At 31.6% G+C, this 23,395-nt stretch overlaps 3 protein-coding genes across 6 annotated transcripts in view; 2 read left to right on the forward strand and 1 right to left on the reverse strand.

Moving 5' to 3' along the window:
* Positions 1-864: 864 nt before the first annotated feature.
* LOC18109598 (2-alkenal reductase (NADP(+)-dependent)) overlaps positions 865-23,395 on the reverse strand; it is an 86,861-nt gene continuing 64,330 nt past the window's right edge. The window contains exons 1-6 of one of the 3 annotated variants that reach the window (XM_024592617.2): positions 5,326-5,865; positions 5,034-5,211; positions 4,789-4,955; positions 4,177-4,259; positions 3,267-3,691; positions 865-1,777 (exon numbers count right to left, since the gene is read on the reverse strand). In XM_024592617.2, coding sequence (XP_024448385.1) covers positions 3,313-3,691; positions 4,177-4,259; positions 4,789-4,955; positions 5,034-5,211; positions 5,326-5,571 — 1,053 coding nt within the window. In that variant the 5' untranslated portion in view covers positions 5,572-5,865 and the 3' untranslated portion in view covers positions 865-1,777; positions 3,267-3,312. Of the gene's footprint in view, positions 1,778-3,141; positions 3,692-4,176; positions 4,260-4,788; positions 4,956-5,033; positions 5,212-5,325; positions 5,866-23,395 lie in introns of those variants that run through there. The other 2 variants (XM_002323876.4, XM_052448400.1) reach the window with 2 other exon arrangements.
* On the forward strand, positions 14,852-18,619 carry LOC18106390 (probably inactive leucine-rich repeat receptor-like protein kinase At5g48380). Its single transcript, XM_024589171.2, has 3 exons — positions 14,852-15,504; positions 16,098-16,234; positions 16,499-18,619. The coding sequence occupies exon 3, from the start codon at positions 16,754-16,756 to the stop codon at positions 17,456-17,458; it is 705 nt and encodes a 234-aa protein (XP_024444939.1). The 5' UTR covers positions 14,852-15,504; positions 16,098-16,234; positions 16,499-16,753; the 3' UTR covers positions 17,459-18,619.
* LOC18106388 (probably inactive leucine-rich repeat receptor-like protein kinase At5g48380) lies at positions 20,481-22,198 on the forward strand. Of its 2 annotated transcripts, none has more exons than XM_052448413.1 (2): positions 20,481-20,883; positions 21,096-22,198. In XM_052448413.1, the coding sequence occupies exons 1-2, from the start codon at positions 20,740-20,742 to the stop codon at positions 21,360-21,362; spliced, it is 411 nt and encodes a 136-aa protein (XP_052304373.1). In that variant the 5' UTR covers positions 20,481-20,739; the 3' UTR covers positions 21,363-22,198. The 2 variants fall into 2 exon arrangements, with proteins under 2 accessions (XP_052304373.1, XP_052304372.1); XM_052448412.1 differs by having other exon boundaries at positions 20,743-20,883.

Consider the following 23,395-nt stretch of genomic DNA (forward strand, 5'->3'; position numbering starts at 1 on the left):
TCAAAAGGGAAACTGCAGTTCACACATGCCAGCCATGTATGTATTTTAGGAGCACTACAGTAACCTAACCTTAACACAGATGCAATTGAGACGAAAAAGAAAAATAAAAAAAGCTAACCAAGAATTCCAGTATAATAGGAAAGAGGCACATCTGTGTGTTGAATTTTGGACAGTCACTTAAAGGCTGAATATTTTCAACCAGGTCCATTTTGTACCTACTCATGATGTCCTCATCCCACCTCAAGAAAGGAACCTGTTGGCCCTCATTTAAGAAGATCATCATGATCGGCAGGATTCTTGTGTTAAAAACACAAAATGACGGAATTACCTTCACAACCCGACTTTCCATCTAGATTGCTACGTACAGTGGAGGCTATACTCGGCCCTTGCATTATCAACAAAAGGGACACTGCTTGTGCGGGCATATCAAAGATTAGGCTAGCTAAATAGCTTTTGCCTGTTGTTCTGGTTTTTGTATATAATTATTTTTTAAATCTTCATTTTATAGAAACTAAAATATTATGCTTTTATATATTTTATTCTCTAAGATTCATTAAATGACAGTTTTAACTAAAAATATATATTTTAAATTCTAACAAAAAATATTTTTCTTAAATTAACAATAGTACAAACTACAACATTGAAAGTAATTGATGACTTGGCGAGGCATGTGTAATGAATGCATTTATAATTGATAAAAAATCATCTTAACCTAATAATTTAAGCTATTAAATGAGGTTTTAAGATATGATTTATATTATTCTCTAACACACCTTCTCAAGTGAAAGCTCTTTGAACTTGAAATTTGCACAGACCTACATTATTTTATGCTTAATTTTTATCAAATAAATGAAGACGGTAAGATTTGAATTCGCTTGGTTATCAAGGTTTTAATACTATATCAAAAAATCATCTCAATCTAATAACTTAAATTATTAAATAAAATTTTAGGATATGATTTATATTATTTTTTAATAATAAAAATATTAAAATTAAAAAACAAAAGCTAAAGCTAAAGCATGTGCCATACATCCTGTTCACCGAGAATTAAAGAAATGTGGATTGGCACAGTTCTCAAACACATAGCCTGCTGATGTATTCTGGAGTTTTTGTCGGCTGGCTTAATTTTGTATTTGGTCTGGCTTCGTCTGGGTTCTCTTTTGTCGTGGTCGGGTGTGGCATCGCTGGGTTTTCATTGGAAGGCCGAAACACTGTGGCCCTCGACTCATGTTACTATTCACAGCTACAGTTTATTTTTCCCTTTTCTTCTTTTTGGTTGCTGTTTGGAAGCCAGATGCAGTGTGACTAATGCACCCTTTGGCTCGTGGTGCTGTTCACAGCGACAATTGTTGCTTTTTTTTTTTTTTTTTTTTTGCTGGCTTTCATGGCTTTTTACAAGGCAGGTACATTGTGAGCAAGGCATTACAATTTGTTCAAGATAGGGACACCTTTTTAACATCAGAGCAGTACGTCCATAAGTCTTATGAGACTTTTTTTCCTCTTTCTTTTTTGCAATTTTAATATAGCATTATTTACCCAGGAACTTATCCCTTCCTTCTGAGCCTGTTCTCAAGAGCTAATGCAAAACGCTGGATTTAGCCGCTCGAGTGAGTTGATAACTTGGTATGATGTTTGCTGTGTCCTTTTTTTTTCTTTTTTCTTTTTTTGGGAGAGGTTGTGGGCTAATAAACACGCACCTGAGCACTGATCGGAAGTCGCTTTTGATCTGTATTTGTTTCCTTGGCAAGCTTATTATTGTGACTTCCACAGCAGTAGCCTAGCACATAAGTAATGAGAGTGATATTAGACCATTAGTGCAAGTCCATCACACACTATCATGGCCAGTTTTAGTGTTCAAGGTCTATTATATTCATGTTGGGTTCTATATATCGACTTACACAGGCTTTTCCACCTTCCATGGAGGATTAATTTGGGTTTGTCGTCTAGCTAATAATTTCAGATTATAACTTGCTGGGCTCTTATACGAGTGTTAGAATATTTCTCTTGTTTTCTTTGTTGTTGGGTTTTGCCCAAACCAAAATAAGAACCCTTTTCTGCTCTCTTCTCTTTCCCTTTCAAAGGCTTATTCAATTATGGCAATTTACAACATAGTTATGTAACTAGTTATGGGAACTACATTTCGGCTCGGGTGAGATACTTTTATCTTCTAAAAAAAAAAAAATTATATATGCATGTTCTTTTAATGTATTTTTATAATTAATTTTTTTTAAGTGTAAATAAAAAAAGTTATGCATACATGTAATACAATAAATTGAGAACTATGTATGTTAATAAATTTAAAATAAAACTTGAAAAATTAAGAAACAAGTATAGATCCAAATATTTAATCTTGCAAGATGACATACTTATCCGGTTGTGTTTGCTAAATTTTATTAATTAAAATAATTTTTATTCAATCAAACGATAATAGAAATAAACATACATTAAACTATTTAAATAAAATAAAAGGAAAAAAATGTAATATGCAAGGCAGAACATATAAGAAATATTATTTGAAAATAAATATTTTAATTTAATTTCTAAAATAAAGTTCATCTATACAAAAGATAAAAATAAAAAAAATTATAGATAAATAAAAAAATCACTTTAAAAATTAAACACATTCAAAATAATTTTATTTAAAAAAAAAACAATACACAAACACTATGCTATATGCAAGTCTAGTTTCCAACCACCATAATGGTGGTCGAAAAGTCAGGGAAGCATTTCTTTTAACAAAAAAGGGAGCGTTTGGTATTGCGTTTGTACCTGCGTTTTGTCTAAATTTGAATTTTTTTTTTTTTTGCTAAAATTGAGTGCGGTTTGTACTTTTTGGATCGTTTTGATGTGCTGATGTCAAAAATGATTTTTAAAAAATAAAAAAACATCATTGGCATGCATTTCGGCACGAAAAGTTATTTGAAAAGCACCCGCAACCACACTGCCAAACACGCTCAAAATACCTTAAGTTTAAGTCATTTCAACCAACAACTATCTTATTAATACCCTTGAAATAACCACAAATCAACTCATCAACTCAATTTTAAACCTAGTTTCTAGGTCAATCCGTCGAGCCGAGTTGTGCCTAGATAACTATGGTTTGCATCCCATGTTTTTTTTTTTAAAAAAAAAAACCACTCCTAAATATTAAATAATTTGCATGTAGTAATTTTCGAAATACAAGTTTAGCAATTACATATAAAAAAATCCAACCACATTATTGATTATATTTGACTTGTAACCACATAAAAGAAGAGGATACTTACGATTCTCAATATTGGCCCATGAGAACGCTACAGTTTGGTTGGCTTGTTATTCTGTAGCAACTATAACAACTTTCTTTCCAAGATTGCTGCTATTAAAAAGTCCTACAAGAGCAGCTGGACAGCTCTCGAGAGCTTCAGATACGTCTTCCACATACACAATCTTCCCTTCTCTAATGCAAGGCAACATGAAGTCTAGGAACTTGGGAAAGAGGTGATAGTAATCAGTGACAACAAATCCTTCCAAGCGAAGCCGCTTATAAATGATGTTCATCATGTTCTTTATGCCTTCAGGCTCATCCAGTGTGTATTGTGAAATCATTCCACAGTGAGCAATGCGGCCATTAAGTTTCATGTTGAGTAGTACAGCATCAAGCATTTTGCCCCCAACATTGTCAAAGCAAATGTCAATGCCTTCAGGAAAGTGCCTGCAATGAATCGATGCGAAAACAACAGCAAGAACTTGCGGATTGAGTTTTTTGAAGCTCACATTGGTCACTTCATAACTGTTGCAATAATCACACAGCTTGGCATTTCTTTTCTTTTATTTCTAGTTGACAATTTTGGTAGCCCAACCCCACAAATTTCTTTAGCAAGACAGATTGCATAGAGGGTTGATAACATGGTGAGTGGGTAGTTGGAGTAGGGCAGGCAGGTTTTTAATTGATTCTGCATCACACGAATATCTTTTAACGGGAGATCTTTCATTCAAAGTCAACCCTTTCAAGATTGGGATATATTTGATGGCCCAGTAGATTTGAAGTGCTGAAAGCTAAGTCTTGTTGCTTTGAGGTGTGATATACCTAATTTTTTGAAAGCTATCTCTGCAGGAATAAGATGGATGACCTTCTGCAATATGCCAAGAAGCATGCACAATCATATATATCAAACACAGATAAAGGCAAAACCTGACCTTTTCAATGTGTCATCCAAGTTTTTCTCTTCTTTATAATTGAATGCCTCATCAAATCCCAGCTTGTTCTTCAGCAAATCAACCTTGTAAGAAATTAGAAACAAGAAACAGCAAATTGTTGAAACTGGGTCATCTTGAATGCAAAACAGAAAGAAAACTAGTCATGACAACAAATAATAAGATCAGGTTAAAGAAAAGCTGATGTTATGCTACAAATGGATGTTGTTAGCAGACGTGTTTAGGACTGCTGATGTGGACTCCTATTTCTTTTATGTTAGTTATTTCTTTTGGTATCCATGATTGTGATCATGGCGTAATCTTATGACCATGATTTTAGCTTTAAATTGAATGCCTCAGCAGTAAATTAATATGATTCAGACTTAAGCTTCAATCTTCTATTTGTCTGTAGCAATACTCTGTTTCTTCTTTCTTTATCCTAAAACAACAAGAGTCAAGAGATGTGCTCTTGATAGGATATGAGAAGTTGGAAATCACTATAAAAAATCCATGGAAAGTTCAGGCCAGCAGACCCGATGTTAATGTCATGCGTGTTTAACTCTGTAAATGTACGAATCAGGACTCAGCATGTAATTTTCTAGAAAAATGAAATACCTTTTCTTGACTTCCTGCACTACCAACCACATAGCAGCCCATCAATTTTGCTAGCTGCCCGACAAGCTGACCTATTGCACCAAATGCCGAAGAAATGAAAACAGTCTCTCCTTTCTTGGGAGCACAGAACTCATAAAAACCAACATAAGCTGTCAAACCAGGCATACCTATGGAGAAGACACAAAAACACCTTTAGTGCTCCAAAATCTTTCAGCAGTTTGTTGATCAAATTCTTGAAAACTTACCAAGAACTCCCAAATAGTAAGATAAGGGTACATCTGAGTGTTGGATTTTAAAGAGAGTTTCAGGTTCTGTAATTAGACTGTACTCTTCCCATCCAGTTGTTCCCCAAACAAGATCACCCTTTTGGAAATCAGAGTGTCCAGATTCAAAAACTCTACCCACTCCATAACTGGCCATCACCTGCAAAAAAAATTTCTCAGCAGAAAAGGGTCAGTCTGTTACTACAATCCTGGAAATTTGAGTCTGGCCGTCTGTATATGAAAGGAAGAGAAGAAGGGAAGATGTAAGACTTACAGAACCAGGGGAATAGGAAGAGAAGTAGCCAGGTTTTTCGATCTTCGTGGATCGAATATACTGGTAAGGATCAATGGAGAGGTAAAGAACCTTTACAAGAACTGCATTTGAACCTTGTGGTACTTTCAATTCTATACTTTCAGTTGTTAGATGAAGGTCTGATTCTTTTGGGAAACCTTTGATGTAGTCTTTGAGTATCAACTTCTTGTTTCTCACAACATTTCCAGCACCACCATCAGTCTCCATTGATAATAGCAACTCTAATCAAATCCTGCTAATCTATCTGGAAACTAATGAAAAGAGACTTGTCATGTATTGATATGAGCTGCGAAGCAGCCACATGTTTGTCATGAGTCATGACCTCATTAATTATTCAACAAAAACATTAGAAAAATTCATCAATTTTATACTATTTAGAGTTAAATATATTTTTAAAATACATTCGAGGAGAAGTTATCATACTATTAAACTATGTATTGAGATTATTATAATGCATATGTCATTCTTCTAGATTGGAATAGTCGAGAATGATATGAGAGAAAGAAACAAGAAATTCTTGTTTTTTATCAATAAAAAAACAATAAGAATCATTATCTAATATTTTCATCATGAAAACCATAACTAATTTTAAAATTTGGAAAAACAGACTGATTAAGTAGAGGATTGGAAGCCGCAAAACGTCTTTCTTGATATAAGCTGCGATTGTTTATAGCCACAAAAAAAAAAAAACAAATTACGTGGCAGAAACGGTAGAAGCGTGTGGGTTTGGTGCACCACCATTGACTTAGAATATTTTATAATGAAAATCTAATCGTTAATTTTAAATCAATGGCTTAGGATCTGTTAAATAAGATAGTTCTCTCGACTACTTTATACAAACTCTCCTTGAATTATAATTAAATTGTTTTTAATTGACATCTTTGAATAATAAACAAATTTGATTTTTTTTTTAGTTTAACGTGGTGTCCGGACCAACTTATATGCACCTCGACTAATCTCACGAGCCCTAAAATTAACGACCATGTAAGCCTCTAGTAACTATGAGAAACTACATGACTCGAACCTGAGACTATAAAGGGAATAAATCTCTTGATCTCAAGCTCTTACCATTAAGCCCACCTAGATGATTGTAAATTTGATTTTTAAACTATGTGATGGTGCTTTCAATGACGTTGGTTTTTTTTACATTCCATTTAATTTTATTAAATAATACACAAGTTGCACACAATTGCTTATAGAAATAATTAAAAAAAATACATGAAAAAATGAATATAAAAGAATTAAAAAACCAATCTCCAGCTATCAAAGTTGTGATAAAGACAAACTACTCCTTTTTTTTTCTGGGGACTTGAAAAAAACCTCAGGATCGATACAAGAAAAAATAATTTATGTTGTGTCAAGTGCAAATTAATTAATGGTTCTTAATGCAAAGCTTACTCATCTTGATTTGTATTCTTATGATCATATCCTCAAGTGCAGCATTGCCTTGCTTAGAAACCTTCCTAGTCGTCGTCACCTCCGCCGTCTCGATCTTTCATCTTTAGCTTTGACACTCTTCCTCTATAGCCGGCTAGCTCTGAAGTTTTGGCGAGAGGTCGCCCTCTTTATACTCATCTTTCCACCTCTGTCATGTCCACATGATCAGTACTTGAAGGTAAATGGAAGAGTCTTCAACCACGCTGTTAGCTTTACGATGCTTATCTCATCACTTTTATTTTTACTCCCTTAGCTGGTTTATTTTTATATTTTAAAAATATTTTTGAAAAAAAAATTATTTGTTTTAAATTAATTTTATTTTATGTTTTCAGATTTTTTTGATGTTTTATTGTTAAAAATATTTTTTTGATGTATTTCTGAGAAAAAACACTTTGAAAAGTAACCGCTACCATAACGATCAACACTAGCCGATGTTTTTTAAAGAATAATTTTTTAAAAAAATTTGAATAATGTATTGATGTTAAGAATACATTTTTAAAAATAAAAAAATTATTTTATGTATTTTCAAGAAAAAAAACACTTTAAAAAGTAATCTCTACCACAACATTAAACACTATTTAAGTCTGTTTTATATCATGGTGGTTTTTATGGTTGCGATTCAAAAATATAATATTTTTAAAAATATTTTTAATTATAATTTTGAAAAAAGTAATTTAGAAAATATCTTTAATTAAAACTATCCTAATAAAGATTTTTATTTGTATAATAAATAAAAATACAGCATAATATTTTAGCTTGTCAATTATGCAGATTAGGAGGCAGTGCTTGTTTCTTGATGGCACGTACATTTCATTGTTGATGAAATTGTAAATATAATTGTTTTATGCAAAACCATCATTCCTTAACAACATAAATGCATATTCTTGAGAATTAAAATATATATAAAAAAAGAAGATTATCAAAGAAAAAAAAGAAAAAAAAAAAGAAGGGGTATTCACTGAACACCTCCTGACAAGATAATATTAACGGGAAAAAGTGTTTTTTCCTTAGCGTTTTTCTTTCTTTTTAATTTTATTTTCTAATATATATTTTTTCTTAATTTTAATTATATTTTTTAACATTAATTTCATATTTTTTTAATTTAGTTTTTATACGGTTATCATAAACTCATTACTCGGACTACGAGTTTGATAAGTTGACTCATGTTTTTATTTTTATTTTTCTAATTGATTTTTTTTCTAACAATGAGTTGAATGAGAATTAAATTTCATAATTTATTTGGATATGTTTTCTATGAGATTATTTTCATTTTATAACTCGGGTTATGAGGTTAACATATTAACTCTAGTTGACTTGATTTGTTTTTTTATCCTTTTTTAATCGATTTTGTTTTTAAAATCTCATCTTTCAATACTGTGTTGATTGAGAATTGAATTTCATAATTTGTTTTCTATTGGGTTATCCTAGTTTCATGATCAGGGTCACGAGTTTAATAGGTTAATTCAAGTTGACTCGAGTAATTTTTGGGATCTTTTTTTAATTGATTTTTTCTTTTAGTTCCATTCTTCAAATTATATTTATTGGACATTGAATTTTATAATTTATTTTCATTTGTTTTCTTTGGAGTTATCATGATTTCATTACTTAGTATGTAAATTAGCAAGTTAAATATGATTGACCCGAATCAATCCAATATGTTGTCTTTTCAATGATTTTTAAAATATCTCATCTTAAATATTTAATTTGAGTCAAATTATGTTTTTACCGGTAATTTGGGTTGTTTTTTAATCCAAGAAAAAAACCGAGTCACATCAGATTAATTTCCACACGATTTAAATCTATCAACATGTATATTAATAATGAAAATGAAAATGAAAATGAAGGACAAGATTATTCAAAGAGCTTACAATTCTTCGAACTAAATTTGTTTAGTACAATCATTTATTTGAGGATATCAATTATGTTGTCGAGATTTGATGAGAACATTAAAATTAGAACACTTATAAGAGGTAAATTCTCTGAATCTTACCTTGGTATATCAAATTGATATGAGGGTTAGCAAGTTGTTTTTTTATCCAGAGATACAATTAATAAAATAAACATTAGATATCTATTATTAAATATAAAGGAAAAGCATGGCTAGTGATCATAGATTTGGTGGTGAGGAGGTGATCAGCAAGAAGCGAGTGATTCTCAAGGACTATATGTGAGTGGCTTTCCAAAAGAATATTCAAACCCGTACGTACGTACGTGACGACAAGTAGCTAGCATCAAACTAGAAGCACCAGAAGAAGAAAGTGGAAAAGATGCTGTGGTGGCTTACAATCTCTGCTTGTCTTGTGATCCTTTCATGCGCGGAGGCATGCAGAAAGATCTACCACCTGCTAAACAACCTCATGTTTTGAGTTCCAGCCAGCGCTGGAACTTCAGTACCGATCTGTTGATCAGCAAGGTTCCTAAGAATTTGGATTTGTTTTCGAAGAAGAAAACAAGTAGCAAACGACAAGCACAAGCAACAGTAGCCAATATTTTCTCTACAAGTAAAGTAGTGAAGGTTGCCCAGGAGTGATCCGTCTCCCATTGCGTATCTTCTGGGCAATGCCATCTTGTGCCATAAGCAGCACTAGCTGTAAAACTAACAATATCCCTGTGTAGGAAAACAGTACAGATATATGGCCTCATTGCTAAGAGAGGAACAACGTGGTCTGTTGATAATTCAGAGATTCTCCTTAAGAAGAATCTGTTGTGTGAACAAACAGGATAAACATCTTTGATGCAGATTGCAGTATGAAAATATTTTGTTGGTTAAACACGAAGGAAGGGGTACTGGACAAGCCCATCTTTATTAGTGGTAAGTCTCTATTTATTTGACAGGCCCATGTTCTCAAAATTTTGAGGCCATCCTCTCAAATCGATAATATTCAGCTCACATAAATTTTTTTATAATTGTTTCATTTTTTTATCAAGATAAATTTTTTTATTGATATATATCTTGTTTATCTTATCATAAATACTAGTTTTATAGCCTGAATAATTTTTTTATTTAAAAAAAAAACATCTTATGATTATTAAAATAAGTAAACAAAAAAAATATCAAAATAGTATGCTTATATTTTATGTGTGATTCAAAGCTAAAAAATCCTTAAATATAATAAATCATGTTCAAAACCTATGCATAAAATTTAAGAATAAAAAAACAATTTGAATCTAATTTTCAATGAAAAATGTTTTATTAGTATTATTAATAGATTTTTGTATCCAAATAAACCTTTGGATCATTCTTTTCCTAAAATGCTGAGATTTTTAGTTTTATGTTATCCAAATTATGATTTAAACCATTGAGATCATTTTAATTTCTTCCTTGGCTAAAATCTCTATTTGACCGAAATCTACCATCAAACTCTTTCCTTGGTTGTGTCTCGTATAAAAGATTTTGGTGTATACAAGACTTTCTTCCATCATCTTCCTCATTATCATTGGAGTTTTAAGCTATATTTTTATTTGGAGAAAAAAGTGTTCATCTACAGTGGCGGAGCCATGTAGGGTCAAAAGAGAGCAATTGCCCCCTTAATTTTTTTTTGTGAATATTTTTTATATTAAATTATTAATATAATAGTATTGTGAGGGTTTTAGGGGTTGACACACGCAGAGACGCAAAGGAAATATTGTTGACTTGTATTTTCATATTATAAATAATATATATAATATATGTCTTATATTTAGGTTTCAGCACTCACTTCAGCTCATTTCTCATTCCCCCGAACATTTTCCTTTTCTTTCTTTCTCTTCCACTCATTATCTAAGAGCTTTTCTATTATTTTTTTAGCTGTTGTTCCCTGCCCTTTTCCTTGTACAAATTTCTCTTCAAGTCCAATTAAGAGATAAATTTCTTTTATTTTTTTATTTATTTTATTATCTAATTTTAATTTTATTATTTTATAATTAGTTATTGAAAATATTAAGGTTTATAATAATTTAGAGGTTTTGATATGTATAATGTTTTGAATCAATTAAAGGTGAATGGTAGACACCAGCAAGATTTTGAACAATAGACATTGATTTGATTGTTTTGAATTAATTAAAGGTTATATAATTTCCGATTGAATTGGTTATAGTATGGAATTAAAATTTTCCACGAGATGAACAAGCAAACATTCCAATTGTTATCAGTGAGTAAAGATTGATATTTGTAGAATTAAAATTCTTTTAACTTGAGATTGGTCCTTTTTATGATGTTAATTTCTTTGTGCCTTCCTATAAAATAATCAGGATAGATGATTAAATAATTCATATTTTATTTGTTTTTTTTGTTTTTGTTTTCGTCAGACAATTTGTGTTTTGCTGGAGCCTGGAGAAGAATTAACACGTGCGTGCAAGCTTGATTTTAATCAGTGCAGGTTATTTTTTCTTAAAAAAGGAAAGAAAAAAACTATTTTTTTTGTAAATTTTTTCATTTTAAAAGTATTTTTAAATTAATTTTTGTTTTATATGAGTTAGTATATTTGTTTCGAATTGATTTCTAATGCATGTCTATATAATATAGTATTTGTTAGTAATTTGTCCCCTTATTTAAAAAATTTCTGGCTCTGCCATTGCTCATATAGTAAACTTTTTAATCTTTTTTCTCTTACAGCTAGGAACATCATATTTACTAATCATTTCATGATGAGGACTTAAGCTTCTTGACTAGTTTGTTTTCCCCACACCTTCGTGGAAATTGCAGTAAAGGGCCATCCATTTCAATGCTGATTACTGGGATGGATTGTAGCAGAATGAATTTTTCCTCAAACAGTATTCTTAATGAATGGATTGGTCATCTCTTGAGCACTTCACCAAGAGATGTGAAGCGGTTGATGATTTCGAGATCCAGATGCAGCCTGCAATTTGCCCTGCTACTTCTCAAGACTAATCTGTTGGCAGCAGAAACAGGACCGCAGTTAGCAAATCTATATTTTCCTGTTTCTATCATGTTCATTTGCTGCTGTTTTTCTATCTACAAAAACTTGCCCTTCTTTCGATTCATATCCTTAGTGTTGCCGGCATGGGATACAGTTCTTTATACGATAAATAAAAGAAAACATTTTATAATTATTAAAACAAGTTAATAAATTTGTGGACTTTTTCTTTGTGGACTAACAAATCAATGCATCTTTTATTCGTGGGCTCAATAAAGAAATGAAAAATAAAGGTTATGAATATTTTAATTGATTTTTAAGAATTTAATTCCTAAATCAGTGATAAGGAATTAAATTTAATGACTTTGCACACGATCTTTTATCTCAAGAGCATCTTTGTTCATGGAATATTCAGCTAAAAGTAATACACAAAACTCCCATTAATTTAATGTTTGCTAAGCTTGCTTGTCGTCAATAAATAAAAAACAAATTGAGTGGAAAATCATCTTCCTCATCATCATTATCATTAGAGCCTTAAGCTACATTTCATCTAGAAAAAAAAAATACTCATCTAATAGACCTTTTAATCTTCTTTTTCTTGTGACTAAAAATATCATGTCTATTAATCATCTCTTTACTTAATTTATTTATCTTTCTCATCAAAGCCTCTATTATTACCTCCAACTTATCTTATCTTTTTACAAGATCTTTTATAAATCCATAAGATCGATATATAACCTAATATTAAAAAAATAAAATAATTATAAAGTACAATTCTCAAAACAGAAGGATGAAATTAGCCTAAAAAAACAAAAAAAAAAGACTAGGATGGTGAAGGGTGAAATTTTTAAAAAAAAACACTATTACAATGAATAGTGCTTTGTGGGTGTGGCTAAATAAGTGTTTTGTTAATAAAATGAGCTATATATTTCATGATTTAGAGTAATCATTTAGGGATCTAATTCTAAGAACCTTTTTATTGTAAGGGCTAAACTATAGATTTAATAAGAAACAACAATAAAAGAAAATCAAATAAAGACCAATTTGTAAATGAAAATAAAATATAGAAGATACAATAATTTTAAAAGAAATTACAAGACTAAAATGAAACCTTATTTTTTAAGAAATTTTACAAGAACTAAAATCAATTTTATATCACTTTTTTTTGTTGTTAATGCCATTGAAATTATATTTTTTAAAAATTTAAAATTTATTTTTTTAAAGAAATAATTATTTTTTTAGATTATTTTGACGTGGTAATGTTAAAAATAATTTTTTTTAAATAAAAAAATATTATTTTAATTCATTTAAAAAAAAAAACACTTTAAACAGTGATACTTCAAAACACCCTATAATAAATAAATTATATCTTACGCGGTTTCCGAATCACTAATTCCAACTAATCCTTGTTGAAATACTACTAAGTTAACTTAGACTGGACTTGTCCACTGGGACAAGGAAGACTTTGGAACTGTGGACGCGGTACGTAGTTAATAGTCAGTCAGATGTATCCTTGTCATTTGCTGCTATCTTCCAAACTTGCTCTTCTTTCGATTCATATCCTAGAAGAAAACATTTTATATAATTATTAAAACAAATCAATAAATTTGTGGACTAACAAATCAATGCATCTTTTATTCGTGGACTCAATAAAGAAATGAAAAATAAAGGTTATGATTATTTTACTTGATTTTTAAGAATTTAATTCCTAAATCATTGATAAAAAGTTAAATTTAATGACTTTGCACACGATCTTCTATCTCAAGAGCATATTTGTTTATGGAATATTCAGCTAAAATTAATACACAAAACTCCCATTTAATGTTTGCTAAGCTTGCTTGTCGTCAATAAATAAATAAAAAATATTGAGTGCAAAATCATTTTAGTGTAATAAATATTTATCATGAATGAGATTTTCTCACCCTAACATGTTTTCCCTAAATTTAAATAATTAAAGTTCTTATTAATACTTATTTTAATTATCATCATCAAATTAAATAAAAATAAATTTTCAGAATATAAATGTGAAAACCGACAGGGTTTTTACTTTAAATTATATGAAAACAATCATTAAAAGGAGTTGATATTGAAGTTGATGAAATTCTCCTTCTTTGTTTTTCTCTCTTTTTAGTTTAAACTTTGAAATCACAATAATTTTTTTATTAAATATACTAAATATTATTAAAATTACTCGGATTAGAGATTTAATCTCAATTAACATTTAAGTTGATTGACGTGCAAATACTTCTATTAAAAAAAACACAAAAAGAAAAGAAGAAAAATAATTGACAAAAACTTATAAATCAGGACTTAACCTTTTTCGTGGAAATTGGAGTCCTATAGGGCCATATTCCATTCTCTCTTTAATTACGCGACCCATAAACTTGGAATTTGATGCAGGAAGACTTGGCTTCTTGAATTGAAGAAATAGACTAACAAGTCAATGCATCTTTTCCCTGTGGGTCCATACCAATCACTTTTAGATAAATCTTGAATTAAATACAGGGAACAAATAAGATGTTTCTATAACTACAGGGACTAATATGAGTTTCTGCCACCTTCGACTTCTACGCTCCACATCCATGAATACTACCCAAAACAAGTTTTTAAGCATACTTTATCAATACACTCCTGGAGCTTATTTTTTATTCACTTAAGTCCTGGAAGCTAAGTTTTCACAGCGGAGTTACCCTTATTTTAAAAAGCGATGTTCCTTAAAATGGAAGAGATTAATCTAATATAAGAATTAATGGCAATCAAAACTTCCTAACTTTCAACAATTGAAATTAATTACAAAATAAAATATTGAGGTTTCAATGTAAAAAGCTTATAATTGAAGGGCTGTGTGTATAATAAGTATGTGTTTAATATTGTGGTTAAAATTGTAATGTTTTTTTAAAATATTTTTTGCTTGAAACTATATTAAAATAAGTTTTTTTATTTTTTTAAAATTAATACATCAAAACTATTAAAAAATACTAAAAATATATTAAATTGATTTTTTTAAGTCAAATATACTTTTAAAATGTACAAAAACAAAAGATTTAATCTCAGCTAATATTTAAGTTGACTGACGTGCAAATACTTTTATTGAAAAAAAAAAAAAAGAAGAGGAAATTGAAAGAAGTTGAAAATGAGGACTTAAGCTTCTTGACTAGTTTGTTTTCCCCACACTTTCGTGGAAATTGCAGTAAAGGGCCATCCATTTCAATGCAGAACAAGTAGCTCAAGAATAAATGCTCTCTTTGGAGATTTCAGAAACAAAAAGAGATTTCAATTCAAATTTCCTTTTGAGTAGGTATTTATGATTCTTATTTCTCATTTTTGGTCATTCCAACCATTCCATTGTAGTCTTACTCTGATGAACTCTCAAATCCAAATGGCTAATTTATTTTGAATGATCTCCTCTTGTTCTCTTTTTATCTAACAAAATGCTGTAGAAAATTAAGAGCTTCTAGACTTTATTGTTAGCTTAAACTTTGAATGATCTCTTGTTATTTGCTGCTGTTTGTTGTATATCTACAAAATGGCTGTGGGTGGTGCAAAACTTGCTCTTCTTTCGATTCATATCCTCAGTGTTGCCGGCAATGGATACAGTTCTTTACAAGAGAACAACTACGGGAGTGATGATCATGAACATCGGAAAAAGTTGATATCTTCACTCAAAAGTGGGTTTTTAATAGGTTATGTCTTCTCTTCGGTTTCCATTATAACTATTTTCATGTCCTATTGTGTGCCTTGGGCTCGTCTCAACAAGAGGAAAGGGAATGGGGTGATGATTAAGCAACCAATGATGACATCTTTGATGGAAAGGCAAGAGAAGAAGAGAAAGGAAGCCAACAAGCAGGTATCCCCATAAGATTTTCATTTCATCATCATATTTTTAGTTTTCTTGCTAGCTTTTATTATTATTATGAAGACGATATATATATGTAGGTGCTTTTATTAAGGATAAATCAATATTCTTCAGTTGCCAAGACCATGGATCGTTGCAAACTTAATTGAATAGATCACAGACCAAAACATTAACTCATTACAGAAATAGCCAAAAAAAGAGAAACCTCTAGTTCATGTCTTTAATTAAAGTAGCACACAAGTGACACAAACAAAACAACACGATATTATATAAATAGCAAGCACATGAAACATAAAATTAAAGTAGCACACAAGTGACAAACAAAACATAAAATCTGTTGTCAGGTCCAGTGCCAGAATTTGTTAAAGCAAATTCTACATGTGGTGTTTTTTGCCCAATTGGTGGTTTTTATTCATCCACAAATGTGAATTATGCAAACAACCCTGGCCTATGTGGAGGGCCTTTAGATCCTTGCAAAGGGCATAGCAACGAATTTTATTCTTCTTTCAGAACTGGGTTTGCAGCTGGTTATACGGTTTTTTCCGTTTCAGTCATTGTTGGTTTTGTGTCGTGCTGTATGCCAGGGGTGCATGTCAAAAAAAGAAATAAGAAGATTACGATACAAACGATGGTAATGCTGATTTTGAGGAAGAACAGGAAGGAAGCTGATAATTTAAGTGCTTCGCCATCGGTTGAGAACATACATGGAGGAGGCAAAGAGGTACTGACTATATGATGAAGTGCATGTCAACTTTGAGTGGTTTGCTTTTGAAATTGATTGCAGGACTTTTTGCTTTTCTTTTTGTCCTGTTATTAGACATTTCTAATTATCTCTTATGAGTTTTGAGGTAACTATTCATCTGCAGTTACATGATGTCTTAATTTACAGATAGTCCTAAATTCTTTAACCTGCTTCAATTTCAAGGGAAATACTTGTGTTTCTTCAACAATTAGTGAGTAATGGATTGGGAATCTCTGTCCTCAGATTTCTATGTTGGAGAAGAAGGTTCCTAGAATGAGCTATACAGATCTTAAAGATGCAACAAATAATTTCAGCGAAAACAATGTCATCGGGCAGGGGAAGATTGGGATGCTGTAAAAAGCAGCGTTGCCTAGTGGTTATCTCTTTGCAGTGAAGAAATTACACAACTGTCGAATCCTCGAGGAGCAATTCGTGTTAGAATTGAAGACACTTGGTTCATCGAGGCATGTCAACATACCTCAACTTTTGGGATTTTCAATGACATCAAAACATTGGCTTCTGGTTTACAAATACATGCCAAATGGTAACCTTTATGATTGGCTACATCCAATGGAAGGCCAGGCAAAGATTATGGAATGGACTGTGAGGTTTAAAGTTGCAATCGGGTTAGCAAGAGGGTTGGCATGGCTTCATCAGGACTGCAGTAGTACTATCCGAGTTTTCCATCTTAACATAAGCTCAAAGTGCATCTTACTTGATCAGGATTTCGAGCCAAAGTTGTCGAATTTTGGGGAGGCGATAATCGTAAATCCAACTAACACTTCCTCTGTGAATGGTGACTTTTGGGATACAGCATTTGCTAAGGAAGATGTGTATGGATTTGGAGTTGTGCTCCTTGAGCTGATTACGGGGGTGGATTCTAGCAGAATGACTGATTCCTCGAACAGTCTTCTTAATGAATGGATTAGTCATCTTTTGACTAGTTCTAAGATTTATGATGCCATTGATAAGTCTCTGGTTGGGCAAGGATTTGATGATGAGATATTTCAGCTGCTTAAAGTTGCATGCCAATGTGTTGATTCCATTCCAGATCGAAGACCAACAATGCATCAAGTGTACAAAGACATAAGAGCAATGAGGGAGAGATGTCGCCAAATTGATGATTCAGAGATTCTAGTGCAGCAGCATGAAATTTACCCTCCCAGCTCAAAGGGCAAATCTGTTGAGATTGAAATGGCATAGAGTCAATGGAAACAGGAAAAAAAGGACAAATTTAGGCAACTCTATCATGTTTTGGTATAATAAACAAGTATGTAAGAAGCAATGGTGCTGTTTGAGAACAAGCTTCAACTATCTATCCAAATTCAAGGTACTGCAAAAGTAACTACAAATATTTCAAACTAATCTCTTTTCTGGGGACTTGAAAAAAACCTCAGGATACAGCTTAAAGTTTTGTATACAACTACGTCCAAATTGTCCCGAAAGTCTTGAATATTTTCTATTGCTTTGGACTACATATTGTGCATTCAATTGACTCTTCAACAAGGGCATATTGCAACCTTGTAGACCATCAGCAACATTTTTCAACCATTTTGTTTAACAACAAATTAATTTAAGAACGTTAGCAAAAAGCATGGCTAGTGATCATAGAGTTGGTGGTGAGGAAGTGATGAGCAAGAAGCAATTGATTCTCAAGGACTATGTGAGTGGCTTTCCCAAAGAATCAAACCCGTACGTACGTGACGACAAGTAGCTAGCATCAAACTAGATGCACCAGAAGAAGAAAGTGGAAAAGATGCTGCGGTGGTTTACAATCTCTGCTTGTCTTGTGATCCTTTCATGCGCGGAGGCATGCAGAAAGATCTACCACCTGCTAAACAACCTCATGTTTTGAGTTCCAGCCAGCGCTGGAACTTCAGTACCGATCTGTTGATCAGCAAGGTTCCTAAGAATTTGGATTTGTTTTCGAAGAAGAAAACAAGTAGCAAACGACAAGCACAAGCAACACTAGCCAATATTTTCTCTACAAGTAAAGTAGTGAAGGTTTCCCAGGAGTGATCCCTCTCCCATTGCATATCTTCTGGGCAATGCCATCTTGTGCCATTAGCACTAGCTGTAAAACTAACAATATCCCTGTGTAGGAAAACAGTACAGATATATGGCGGTCTCATTGCTAAGAGAGGAACAACGTGGTCTGTTGATAATTCAGAGATTCTCCTTAAGAAGAATCTGTTGTGTGAACAAACAGGATAAACATCTTTGATTGGATGCAGATTGCAGTATGAAAATATTTTGGTGGTTAAACACGAAGGAAGGGGTACTGGACTCCTACAACCATTTGATATGACAGGCCCATCTTTATTAGTGGTAAGTCTCTATTTATTTGACAGGCCCATGTTCTCAAAATTTTGAGGCCATCCTTTCAAATCGATAATATTCTGCTCACATAATTTTTTTTTGATATTGTTATTATAATTGTTTTTATTTTTTTTTATCAAGATAATTTTTTTATTCACATATATCTTGTTTATCTTAACATAAATACTAGTTTTATAGCCTGAATAATTTTTATATTTAAAAAAAAAACATCTTATGATTATTAAAATAAATTAACAAAAAAATATCAAAATAGTATCCTCATATTTTATGTGTGATTCAAAGTTAAAAAATCCTTAAATATGATAAATCATGTTTAAAACCTATGCATAAAATTTAAGAATAAAAAAATAATTTGAATCTAATTTTCAATGAAAATGTATTATTAGTATTATTAATAGACTTTTGGATCCAAATAAACCTTTGGATCATTCTTTCCCTAAAATGCTGATATTTTTAGTTTTATGCTACTCAAATTACGATTTAAACCATCAAGATCATTTAAATTTCTTCCTTGGCTGAAATCTCTATTTTGCCGAAATCTACCACCAAACTCTCTCCTTAATCGTGTCTCGTATAAAAGATTTTGGTGTGTACAAGACTTTCTTTCATCATCTTCCTCATCATCATTGGAGTTTTAAGCTACATTTTTATCTGGAGAAAAAAGTACTCATCTAGTAGACCTTTTAATCTCATTTCCCTTGCGACTAGGAACATCATGTTTACTAATCATTTCTTTACTCAATTTATCCATCTTTCTCTTCAAAGCCTCCATCATTATCTCCAACCTATCTTGTTTTTTTACAAGATCCTTCTTATAAATCCATAAGACCGGTATATAACTTAATATAAAAAAATAAATTATAAAACACAATTCTCAAAACAGAAAGATGAAATTAGCAAAAAAAAAAAAAAAAAAGAAGACTAGGATGGTGAAGGATGAAATAAAAAAAAAACTAAACAAAAAAAGCAAAAAAAAAAAAAACACCATTACAATGAATAGTGTTTTGTGGGTGTGGCTAAATAAGTGTTTTGTTAATAAAATGAGCTATATATTTCATGATTTAGAGTAATCATTTAGGGATCTAATTCTAAGAACCTTTTTTATTATAAGGACTAAACTATAGATTTAATAAGAAACAACAATAAAAGAAAATCAAATAAAGACCAATTTGTAAATGAAAATAAAATATAGAAGCTAAAATAATTTTTAAAGAAATTACAAGAACTAAAATGAAACCTTATTTTTTAAGAAATTTCACAAGAACTAAAATCAATTTTATATCACTTTTCTTTGACGATGTTTGGTAATGCCATTGAAATTATATTTTCTAAAAATTTAAAATTTATTTAAAAAAAATAATTATTTTTTTCAGATTATTTTAACGTGATAATGTCAAAAATAATTTTTTTAAAATAAAAAAAATTATTTTAATTTATTTAAAAAAAATACTTTAAACCACAACCGTTGCTATACTTCAAAACATTATATAATAAATAAATTATAAATAAAAAAAATTATTTTTAACTATTTAAAAAAAAATACTTTAAACCACAACCGTTGCTATACTTCAAAACATTATATAATAAATAAATTATATCTGACGCGGTTTTCGAGTCACTAATTCCAACTAATCCTTCTTGAAACACTACCAAGGATGACAAAGATTTTGGAACTGTGGACGCGGGACGTAGTGAATAGTCAGATATAACCTTGTTATAGTGTTGCCGGCAATGGATACAGTTCTTTATAAGATAAAAGAAAACATTTTATAATTATTAAAACAAGTTAATATATTTGTAGACTAACAAATCAATGCATCTTTTATTCGTGGACTCAACGTGCTCAATAAAGAAATGAAAAATAACAACAACCTAACAGGTCATATCCCACTAGAAATTGGCCTTCTCGATCGGATCAAGATCTTTACTGTTACTAACAATCGATTATCAGGGCCAGTGCCAAATTTTTTACGTAATATTCCAGCAGACAGCTTTCAGAACAACACAGGACTCTGTGGGAAGCCTTTGAAAAGTTGCTCAAGTCATCAAATGAAGTTTGATTACTCATTCAAAAGTGGTTTTGTGATTGGTTATATAGTTTTTTCAACTTCAGTTGCAATTTTTTTTACATCCTGCTGTGTACCATGGGTGTATATTGGGGAGAGGGAAAAAAAATCACAATATCAGAAATGATGATGTTGATGGTGAAGAGGAAGCATAAGATAACAGATGATGATCACGCAGGCAGCTCTCCAACAGGAGGTCTCTTAGAGGAAGGAATTAAAGAGGTACTACTCTTTAAGATTGATATCTTTTTTGTTTTAGTTTTGTTAGTTTTTATTTTTTAATTCCTTATTCAAGTCTTGAGCAAGAGCAGTTCAGTTTTTACTTCCAATTACAGGATGCTTATCTACACAAGACCCTGAATTCTTGAAGCTGGTTCAATTGCAATGTATATGTATGTTCTTCAGTACTAATATATTGAGATTTGTGTCCACAGATTTCCATGTTGGAGAAGAGGGTTACAAGAATGAGCTACGCAGATCTTAATGATGCCACCGATAATTTCAGTGAGAACAATGTCATCGGACAGGGAATGATGGGGATGCTGTACAAGGCATCATTGCCTAATGGTTATGTCGTTGCAGTGAAGAAGTTGCATGACTCTCAGTTCCTTGAAGAACAATTTATATCCGAGTTGAAGATACATGGTTCATTGAGACATATCATTAACGTACGTACTTCCACTGTTGGGGTTTTGCGTTGAGTCAAACCAAAGGTTTCTGGTTTACAATTATATGCCAAATGGTAACCTTTATGATTGGCTACATCCCATGGAAGAAGGTCAGGAAAAAGCTATGGAATGGGGTGTGAGGGTTAAAGTCGCCGTCGGATTAGCAAGAGGCTTGGCATGGCTTCATCAGAACTGTCATACCGTCAAAATAATCCATCTTGACATTAGCTCAAAATGCATATTACTTGATCAGAACTTTCAGCCCAAGTTATCAAATTTTGGAGAGGCAATGCTCATGAGTTCGACCTGCGCTTCCTCCGTAAATAGTGAGTTTTGGGAGATGGCATTTGTGAAGGAAGATGTGCATGGATTTGGAGTTGTGCTTCTTGAGATGATTACTGGGGTGGATCCTAGCAACATGACTGGTTCCTCAAACAATGTTCTTAATGAATGGATTGGTCATCTTTTGAGCAGTTCGGATTTTCATGGCGCGATAGACAAGTCTCTGATCGGGCAAGGATTTGACGCTGAGATCGTTCAGCTGCTTAAAGTTGCATGTACCTGTGTTGATCCCATTCCAGATCGAAGACCGATAATGCTTCAAGTGTACGAAGACATAAAAGCAATAAGGGAGAGATGTGACCTAGTAGATGATTCATCGATGCTAACGCAACCTGAAATTTGCCCTGCTACTTCAGAAAAATCTGTGGAGATTGAAATGGCAGAATTCCAATGAAAACAACAGGACAAACAAAAGGCAAGTCTGCATTTTCTAGTTTCTATCATGCTTTGGTGTAATGAACCAATATTGTACACAATATGATAGCTTTTGAGAATAAATCTCCAGAAATTTTACAGTGGTTGATTAACGATTACAAGCAGAAGTTCAAAATATTATATTTGAGAGTAAATTACAATAGCATGTTAGCAATAATATTTAATCACTAAAATATAACAATAGATAGGGACGAATTTTTAACGTTAAATCATATGGAAGCATGCACCCAATCTCGCTAGTAGAGACCTGCTGTGTGTTCCATGAACTTGGATTACAGGAGACTTGCTTTTTGACTTGAAGAAATAGACTTTCGAATCTTTATTTATTTCCAAACTTGTCGTTTCTTGGACACTTCAAAGCAGACTCGGAAACATGCAGCAACGACTTTTCACAAGATCTTTTGGGTCAAGAGCATCTTTTTTTCATGGAATATTCAGCTAAAATTAATATATAAAACTCTCATATAATGTTTGCTAAGCAGTGGTCAAAATAAGAAATATTGAGTGTAATCTAGGTGTTTAGTTTAATTAGTTAGGTTTTGATTTTGATTTTTAGAGATCATTAGTTTGAGTGTTACAAATCTCAGGGCTACTGGAGGCTTATATGATCATTAACTCTAAGGTCTCGAGGGATTGATTGAGATGCGCGTAAACAGACTCGAATACGAATGATTATAAAAAAAAAACAAAATATTGAGTGCAAAATTTTTTTAGTGTAACAACAGTTTATAATAAATGAGGTTTTCTCACCCTAACATGTTTTTCTCTAATTCTAAATCATTAAAATTTTTATTTATTGTTAATGATTTATTTGTTTATTTATGTACATGGTTCTTGATTTATTGAATTAAATACCCGCATAACTTTTTTTATTTACACTTGGGATTTTTTATATATGAAAATACATTGAAAAACTCAGCATAACCAATTTTTTTGTTGGGAGAAAAAATATATAAACCAACTGCGGAGTGCGAGTCAAATAATTAATCAATTTTTATGTACTCAAATTTATTTCAATGGCAATATAATTGCAAGGCATTTTGAAGTTTTGAGATTCAAAATTATTTACAAAATTATATAATCCATACCCATCACTACTTTAAGACTCTTAAATTAAATTAATACAGGGAACAAAGGAAAAGTTTTTATAACTAGAGGGACTAAAATGAATTTCTGCCACCTTTAACCTCTATGCTCCAGATCCATGAATAGTACCCAAAACAGGTTTTGAAGTTGTGGGTTTTGGTTTCAAGGTCCCAAAATTCTTTTCAAAACATATCCTCACCCTC

The sequence above is a fragment of the Populus trichocarpa genome, chromosome 17, assembly GCF_000002775.5.
Source record: "Populus trichocarpa isolate Nisqually-1 chromosome 17, P.trichocarpa_v4.1, whole genome shotgun sequence".
NCBI lineage: Eukaryota > Viridiplantae > Streptophyta > Magnoliopsida > Malpighiales > Salicaceae > Populus > Populus trichocarpa.

What these genes read in the sequence shown, in the direction of transcription:
- LOC18106390 (XM_024589171.2), top strand. Translation starts at nt 16,754, where the DNA reads ATGACATCAAAACATTGGCTTCTGGTTTACAAATACATGCCAAATGGT.
- LOC18106388 (XM_052448412.1), top strand. Translation starts at nt 21,394, where the DNA reads ATGCCAAATGGTAACCTTTATGATTGGCTACATCCCATGGAAGAAGGT.